At 32.8% G+C, this 9,181-nt stretch overlaps 1 protein-coding gene across 1 annotated transcript; it reads left to right on the top strand.

Moving 5' to 3' along the window:
* The first annotated feature begins 838 nt into the window (after nt 1–838).
* Nucleotides 839–3,112, top strand: LOC131596587 (arabinosyltransferase RRA3-like). The gene is made up of 2 exons (XM_058869291.1): nt 839–1,118; nt 1,735–3,112. Exons 1-2 carry the CDS (start codon nt 948–950, stop codon nt 2,845–2,847), a joined length of 1,284 nt encoding a protein of 427 aa, XP_058725274.1. The 5' UTR covers nt 839–947; the 3' UTR covers nt 2,848–3,112.
* The last annotated feature ends 6,069 nt before the right edge of the window (nt 3,113–9,181 follow it).

The following is a 9,181-nucleotide window of genomic DNA, read 5'->3' as shown; positions in this document are numbered from 1 at the left end:
ACACTTAACTTAAAGATACTAACAAGAGAGGTTACTTAAAAAAAAGATAGAATTCTAACGCTTAAGTTAGTATGAGATTGAGAAGAAATTTTGCAATCGTACCTAGGTTGTGACTCAATGTCATACTTATATTAGGAAAATCATTGTAATTGTCTCCAAGTTATTCAACATAGATTGTGGTGTATTATTGGATTAAGATCATCTACTCCAATTAAAGGAGATGTGTACTCCTATGCGACGCAATGTCAAACATGTCTATCTATACATCGAATGGATGATTCCTTAAGAAAATTGGACCTATATGAAATGTGTAACACCCTAAACCCCAAATATAAATCTTTAAGAAGTTCACAATTAGAATGTTACAATCATACCTAGATAAACTAAAACATATAAAATAGTTTTACACTGTCAATCAATTAAAATTAACAGGATATACGGTACTAATTGATGACTAATTTTACACTGTCAATACATATTTCTTTTTCTAAAAAATTAAATAGAATTTTTTTTTCAAAAATTAATTTTAATTTTTGTAGATTTTGTCAATGACAAAAATATTTCTCAAACACTAATTTGTGTTCTAGAGATTTTGCGGGACTAAAATAGTGTCACTCTTTTTATTATTATTATTATTATTATCAAATTGATATGAATTCCACCACTAACTAATAATAATAAGACATAGTAATAATAAGACATGTCTAAAATAGAGTTACTCTAAAATATAATAATAATAATTAAAGCTTGTCTAAAATAGTGTCACTCTATTAGTAAAAGAAATAAGACATAAATGTAACTAACCAGTGACACTATTTTAGTCCCGCAAAATCTCTATATTTTACTATATTTTAATAATAATAATTAAAATATAACTAACCAGATCGAAGCAGTTGACGACGACTCTCAAAACCACTCTGACTTCTTAGGGTTCCGATCAACCACCAATGGCGGGTCGTAGAGATGCGTTACTCACCAGAGATAAAAACCATCCCATCACCACATCTCGAATTGCCGTCGCCGTTTTCGTCGGTGTTCTTCTTGGCTGCATCTTCGCTTTCTTCTCACCACATGGATTCTTCACTTCCATTCCAACTCCTCCAATTCTCAATAACAAGGTAGTTGTTACTTCTTTCGTTTTGTTGAAATTCAATGTTTCATTTTCAATTCAGGAATATCAATATCCTGAACTAGCTTATGTAGCTCATTTTTACTTGTTTAGAAATATCAGTAATTGCTATTACATCATTTCGATTTTTGTATATTACTTTAAAGCTTGAATCTTTGCTACTCTATATTCAGGAAACCTCGTGATTTGTAATGAGCTATAAATCACGGACGCCTACACTGACACACATTTTTTCAGAGGTGTCGGTCCTATATTGATTATGAGCACATGTAATATTTACTTTTGATTTGCTATTCAATATTTTACACTCTAAAGTGAGTTACTTAATTTTCAAAAATAGAAAGTGAATTGCTTACTTTAGAGGATCTGAATATATTCAATTTATGGGTGAAGCAATTTTTGATGAGATGATGTCATTAATAGCTTATGTTACATCCACATGTATACCGAATTATATATGCATCGGAATGATACACATTAATTTTTCGCAAGTCTCAGTTCGAGACAATTGAGATTACTTATTATATACTTTAGAGTGAATTGTTCATTTAGTGGATCTTCTAAAGGAAATTTATTGGGTATTCTATCTTTTGTTGGTTTGTTAGATGACTTTGTCTGCTTGTGAATCGCCGGAACAACTTAATGCGTTGAAATTGAATATTCAATCAGCTAAAGAGAAGAATTCTGACTTGAAGAAGGAGGTGAAAAGTCTAATGGAAAGGTTGCGTTTGGCGGAGCAAGGAAAGGGTCATGCAAGGGAACAATTTGTTGTGCTTGGTGAGAATCACAAGGCTGGTCCTTTTGGTACTGTCAAGGCTCTCAGAACAAACCCTCCTGTTATTCCTGATGAATCGGTGAATCCTAGATTGGCGAAACTCTTGGAGGAAGTTGCTATTTATAAAGAGGTTGTTGTTGTTCTGGCTAATACTAATGTGTTGGAGATGTTGCAAGTATGGTTCACCAATATCAAGAGGGTTGGCATTCTTAACTATTTGGTTGTTGCATTAGATGACAGAATCGAAGAGTTTTGTAAGTCGAATGATGTTCCTGTCTATAGAAGAGACCCGGATCAAGGCGTTGATTCGATTGCCAAGTCGGGTGGGAACCATGCTGTTTCAGGATTGAAATTTCGCATTTTGAGAGAGTTTCTGCAATTGGGTTACGGTGTTCTCCTCTCGGATGTCGATATTGTGTATTTGCAGAACCCCTTTGATTATATTTATAGGGATTCAGATGTGGAGTCAATGTCGGATGGTCATAATAATCATACGGCTTATGGATATAACGATGTCTTTGACGAACCTTCTATGGGTTGGGCTAGATATGCTCATACCATGAGAATATGGGTTTATAACTCTGGCTTTTTTTACATAAGACCTACACTTCCTTCAATTGAGCTTTTAGATCGCGTTGCCGACCGGCTTTCTAAAGAGAAAGCATGGGATCAGGCAGTTTTTAACGAAGAGCTCTTTTTCCCTTCACATCCTGGTTATGATGGACTTCATGCTGCAAAGAGAACAATGGATATGTACCTTTTTATGAACAGTAAAGTTCTGTTCAAAACTGTGAGAAAAAATGCTAAACTCAAGAAGTTGAAGCCGGTGATTGTACATGTTAACTATCATCCTGATAAACTTGTAAGGATGAAGGCTGTAGTTGAGTTCTATGTCAACGGGAAACAAGATGCGCTCGACAGTTTTCCAGATGGTTCGGATTAGAGCAGGAAATCAAAATCAACACAGATTGGTATGCGCTAACTGTTGTGATACAGTGGAAGTCTTTTTAATTTATCTCTAAGGATCAATTTCTTCACATTGTACTTTCTGTTATACAGTATGTCATATTTGATTGTTAGACTAGTTTCTGTAATCTATCATCTTAGCTTTGTATATGTCTTCTTGTATTGTGTATGTAATTGAAATTCAATGTCTCTGCAACAAAATTGGGTTTTTTCTTGGCTAATTGGTCTTATCTTTTGATACATGTGCCCAAGTCTCATATCTTTGTTCTATCCTATCTTGTATCTCTGTGCTTCCAGTTGTTCTTCTCCTCATATCTCATGGCAGCATTATTATTTTTCCTTGCCAAATATGAATGATGAATCGCATGACAGGTATACAGTATAATTGGGATAGGACGGTATGCAGAAAATCTGAAAGGTTTGATTAATTTTAGTTTAAGCTAGTCAATGCATCTAATTGGTTGGAAAAAGAAAAAGAAAAAGAGATATTACAAATTGCATATGTACAAAATTGGAGGGATTAAAGATGAGAGGCCCTATGTTGTTGGTCTTTCTTGCACCTGCACAAGACCGGTCCTAAATAAAACTAACATTTTAAAAGATATTTTTGTTCAAGAGAATGGAATAACTCTTATTTAAACTCTTTTAACTAATGAATTCGAGTTTTTAGTTTTGGTGACAAAATTGAACTGGGTCAGTTTTCTTCTAACACAAATTAGATTTTTAAAAATGGTGTTTTAAAAGTGGTTCTCATAAACTAGTTTTTTCATATCTCTATTTAATATGATTGTTTTAGCAAGTTTCTATTTGAATTTTTTTTTAAAAAAAAAACTGATATAACATGACATTCTTCTTGGTTAAATTTATTATGTGAATGATATTATATTTGGTGATATTAATTAATCTATATATAAAAAAATTTAATATAAGAAAACATGAATTCAAAATATCAATAGTAAATGAACTTCACTACTGCCTTAGACTAGACTACGATCACATAAAAAAAAAAAAAAAAAAGAACATTTATAAATCATGTAAAGTATTGCAAAAGAAACTCTTAAAAAAATTTAGAAAGGAATATCAACTCTCATTGACACACACCATATTACTTAGATAAAGATGAGAGAGACTAATAAGTGAAAGAAAGCAAATACAGAGATACCATTGGCTCCCTTATTTGTATTATTGCTAGTCGTCTTAATATTTTTTATAGTACTATTGTATTATATATATTTTTTACAGAGGTGAACATGTCACTTAAAATTCATTATCTAAGAAAACAAATGTCGTGTTATTCCCAGCAAAAGTGGAATGTGTTGTTGTGAGTAGTTGCACGAGTAATATAGATTAAGCAACAATTAACTGGAGTTCATTTAATTATTCTTTAGATTTAAACTTAATTGTAATTTTGGTTTCTTTATTATCTATTTTTTGGATTTTGGTCCCCTTATTTTAAAATCTGAAATTTTATTCTTTTATTTTAATTTTTTTTTAAGATTTTGGTCCTCTTTCAAATTCGAAGACAATTTTTAATGAAATAGAACTCACATTGATGACATGTTCAACATAAATCTTAAATAAAATTTGTTTTGTTTTAACATTTCAATACTGAACTAATACTGACACATCATCAATGTGAGCGTTATTTCATTTAAAGTTGCCTTCGAATTTACATGGGACCAAAATCCTCAAAAAACTAAAATATAGTAACTAAAATTCCGGATTTTAAAATAGGGGACCAAAACAAAAAAAATAAAAATAATAAGGGACTAAAATTGCAATTAAGCCTATTCTTTATTTGTATTTTATAAATGAAAAAAAATAAATGTTAAAAAGATTTAAAAAACAAAATTTTAATGCATTTTTTAAAATAATTTGTAATATAAAATATAGATTTTGTGATTATAATAAATTTTGAGAAAATTATAAATTTAGAAAAAGAATCCAAATATTGTCCAAAATTAATTTAATAAGTTATTATTATTATTTTATTTAATTATTTTATACAAGGTTTTATTTTGTTTATTTAATTGTTTGGGAATTATTGTCGTCTGTTACGGTAACACCGGACCCTACTATTTTTGTCCCCTTTGAACAAATGTCATATCACACCTAATAATTTCAGAAACATATTTTTAACAAATATTTTAAGTATTTTTATCAATTGAAATTTATTATAAATTTTAAAAAATATCTATATCTCATAAAAATTTAGTGTATTTTTTATTTCAATTTTTAAAGAAGAAAAAAAAATAATTTTAGAAATATAAATTAATATAAATTTTAAGTTTTTAACTGATAGTAATATCTTAAAATTAAAATCAGTGTGTTATAGATTTGATTGGTAGGCTTTCTTGGTCTTGAATCTCCCCCACGTGCTAGGTCTTCCAGTTTTCTCTCATTTCTGGCACACTGGATCTTGCTTGCTTTGAACCAACTGAACTATTTGGGACCTTTTCAAATATTATTAATTTTTACTTGTAATAACTCAATTTGTTTCTTTCTGGATATATTTATTGTTTTCCCTATTTGAAATAGTATTATTTTAGCATGCTTAGCTAGTTGCAATAATGCGATTCCTATGAATTCAATAATTCAACTGGTCCATTTGAATTATTATTGGACTTAGTTTCATTCTGAATCGGTGCGCAACGTTAGTTTCAAATGAAGCTGGATTATTAAATGTCAAATACCTATAGCTATTTTTCCGAACCAACGTTAATAACAATCTTCACCTAGTGATGGATCTTAAATAGATAATCTCCATTAAGTGTGAGAGATTAATTTAGAATATGGGTTTTATTAGTTAAGGATGTACATGAGTCCGCTTTGAGTGGATCGATTTAATTAGGGTAAAATAATCATTCATTCAGATTCTCTCCTGGCTTTTATTCAGATTCTCTCCTATCTTTTTTTTATTCTGCCATTCTTCCTTCTATTTTCTTTTTTTCTCCACCATTAGATTAGGGAAGAATGAGGTAGCATGAGATAATAAATTTAATTTGAGAGGATGTGATCTCTCATTCAAAATATTATTAAGCAAGATAGTGAAAATTGGACCGGACCGATCGATCTAACCGGTTAAACCCGGAAACCGCATCCGTGTCGGATAAAAACAATACCAAAATTAAATATTAACAAAATCGGTATATATGCCTTAAAACCGGTCAAAAATCAAGAAAAACCTGTATATATTGGCGGTTTTACGGTTCTCGAGAGAGTGAACCAGAATTTTATGTATTCTCCTATTCTTTTAATAAGATAACACATTTAAAAAATAATTTTTATTTTATTTTAGGATGGTTAGACCTTGATGATGCAAGTCTAATCAAGCCAAAAGTAAGGTTGGGTAGGTTACATTTTTTTTTACCGGTAACACTTTCTTCTTTACTGGTAACACTTTCTGAAAAATGTTATGCTTTTTGGTTTGGTCCCCCGTTTCTTTTTTCCCTGTATCTTCTTTTTGGTTTAATATATTTTGTGGAGGCTCTACCCTCATTTCATAAAAAAAAAAAACACCGCAATTTGAAATAATCTTTTGAAAATAGCTCAAATTTCAATACATAGGATTTAATGATAAAATAAGAGGAAAGGTGGATTGTACCGTATATAAATACGGCATAAATGTCAAAATAAGTGTTAATTTTGCATTTTTTTTGCTTTCTATTATAGGCGTAAATTTTAACTCAAAGCTTAAACTTATTGATGCGGGTCTACTCCCTCTATTATTATTTATAAGTAAATTTTAATTTTTTATATTTATTAAATAAATGATGTATTTAATCTTTATATCATCCAAATACAACATTCATTGAATGAATCTAAAAAGTCGAAATTTATTTATAAATAGAAATGAAGGGAGTATAGGGCAATCAAACAACATAAAAGAATCCAAAGAAACTACTGATTTGTGTCTCTAATCTCTTCCAATTCTCAACAATTTTTTTCATTATTCAAATAGTAAAAATTACAAATTTTATAATAGTGTAAATTATGATTATTAAATTATTTTTTATTTACTATTTATTAATATATTTTATTAAAAATATGTATATATTCACTACAAGAAAAAAATTAGATTGTGACGGTTATTTTGGCCGATAACGATGGTTAAAATAGCTGCAAGTAGCAATCTACGACGGTTGTAGTACCGTCGCAGAATCGTGTGTCTCCAACCAGTTTCGCGACGGTTGTCAAAACCGTCACACCAACCGTCGCGCTAATTCACGACAGTATGTAAATGAATTAAACTAGAAATGGCGATGGTTAAAAACCGTCGTGAATATTACTTTGATTTTTGTTTTCGTTGTTGTTCGACGGTTTAAAATCGTCATGAATGTGATATCCCGACGGTTGAAACCATCATAAATATGCCTTTGATTTTTATTTTCATTATTATTTGCGACAGTTTCAAACTGTCCCTAATTATTTTATATCTAATATTTAAGACATATTACGAATGTTTGTAACCCCCGTTAAATATATTAATTTTAAAAAAATTACACACACACATATATATATATATATATATATATATATATATATATATATATATATATATATATATATATATATATATATATATATATATATATATATATATATAAATAATCTAACGTAACTATAAAATGCTAAATGAAATATCATTAATATATTAAAAACTCATTAATTTACATTTTTCTTATAAATATGTTTAATGATACTTACACATATTTGCATATAAATAATAAAAAGTACTAAAAGTTATAGTAGAACCTAACAGAACAACTTATCCTAAAAGTAATACATTTTCTTATAAATATGTTTAATGATACTTACACATATTTACATATAAATAATAAAAAGTACTAAAAGTTATAGGAGAACTGATCGTACCTGATCAGAAGAATCGTCAAGGCGTAATGTCTGGCTTGAAGAGCAAGATGGGGGGGGGGGGGGGGGGGGTACCTGCAAGGTTCTCCGATGCTTAAGTCAGTAGCTATCAGAGAATGAGGTTTAGAGTTGAGAATAGAATACCTGACCCTCTAGTGAAAGAGGGTATTTATAGCCCCCAGCGCTGGGCCAAGGTTCCCTAATTGGGCCAAATCCAACTGGAGGCCCACGTGCTAGGGAACTGCTAGAACGTCCCATGCTAGGGCTGAGTCAGCAGGAGACTCACGTTCTGGATGCACATAGCGTAGGGTTCGGAGATGGTTGACCGAATCCTTCGCTGGGACGTGACGCGTGATCTTCGTGCGTGGATAACTCCTTGACGGTTATCTAGTACGCAGGCCCAAAAGTTTGGGCCTGCTCGGCCAGGGTCCTCGCGACTGGCAGCTCCTATCTGTTCAGTAATTGGGCCCAAGGGAAGTGGGCCTGCTCGGCTGGTAATCAAAGGTTGGGCCTGCTCGGCCCAGACCAGAACAGGAGCCCCCCAAGTCATTAGCCTAATAAGGGTGATGACTTTAACGAGGAGGTTTAGCCGAGCACGGTTCCAGATCATGGGCTCCTCGAGGGTTTAGGTCGGTCGCCCGTTGTCTTGGTTTTTAACCTTATTGGTTGTCACTCATTAGCGTGATTGACAGGTGTCAGCTGTACAGGCAGTAATCATTATTGCGCCGTTTCTAGGGATGAAAGTAGACGGCGTCTTTTGGAGTTCTCAAGATCCTTGGTACGCGTGGCAGCTTTTCGTGGAGGGGGCCGTCTTTGGGGTGTAGGTAATGATGGCGTCTCCTAGGCTGCCTAGGCCATCATGACACCCTTTGGCCTTCTTTCCCTATATAAGGAGTGAGGAGGTCACTCATTTAGTACTTAACATTTCCCAAGCCTTCAGGATCCGCTCACTGCTCTTCTCCTCGTTTCGTTCATATCTTCTTCGCTTCCTCCAAGTAAGTTCTTCGTCTCCTTCATGTTTTTATTTAAGTTTTATGCATTAGTTTTGAGTGAGGCGAGCATGGTTGACGAGCGTGACGAGGAAGGTTTATTAATTAGCCGAGTAAGCCTAGAAGATACACCGTTTTTCTCGTGCGTTTGCCGAGTGAGTTTTGAGTGAACGGGGCTAGAACGTTTGAATGAGACGTCCAGCTTTTAGGATTACTAGCGAGTGGTATGAAGGCCACGAGCAGTGGAGGTTGCACGTCTTGGTGAGGGCATGAATTTGCCGACCTCCGTTGCGTGCGGCGTATATATTCGGAGAACCCTTTAGCTCGTCGGCCATTTGATGATTGGGGGAGTTCTCCTCGTCCCTTTTCCTCGCCCTTTCACTTGACTTGCGGTGGAAGGGTGGATTTGACTAGTCGAATTCACGGTTTCCTCTGCTTTTCAGGTAAATG

This window comes from Vicia villosa, linkage group LG4, assembly GCF_029867415.1.
Source record: "Vicia villosa cultivar HV-30 ecotype Madison, WI linkage group LG4, Vvil1.0, whole genome shotgun sequence".
Lineage (NCBI taxonomy): Eukaryota > Viridiplantae > Streptophyta > Magnoliopsida > Fabales > Fabaceae > Vicia > Vicia villosa.
The sequence above is the reverse complement of the archived record's forward strand: the minus strand, read 5'-3'. Positions and strand labels throughout refer to the sequence as shown.

Bases quoted from the DNA above. Each gene is read 5' to 3' on its own strand.
- LOC131596587 (XM_058869291.1), top strand. From the start codon at position 948: ATGGCGGGTCGTAGAGATGCGTTACTCACCAGAGATAAAAACCATCCC. The intron at 1,119-1,734 runs GTAGTTGTTACT...TTGGTTTGTTAG, and splicing joins CTCCAATTCTCAATAACAAG to ATGACTTTGTCTGCTTGTGA.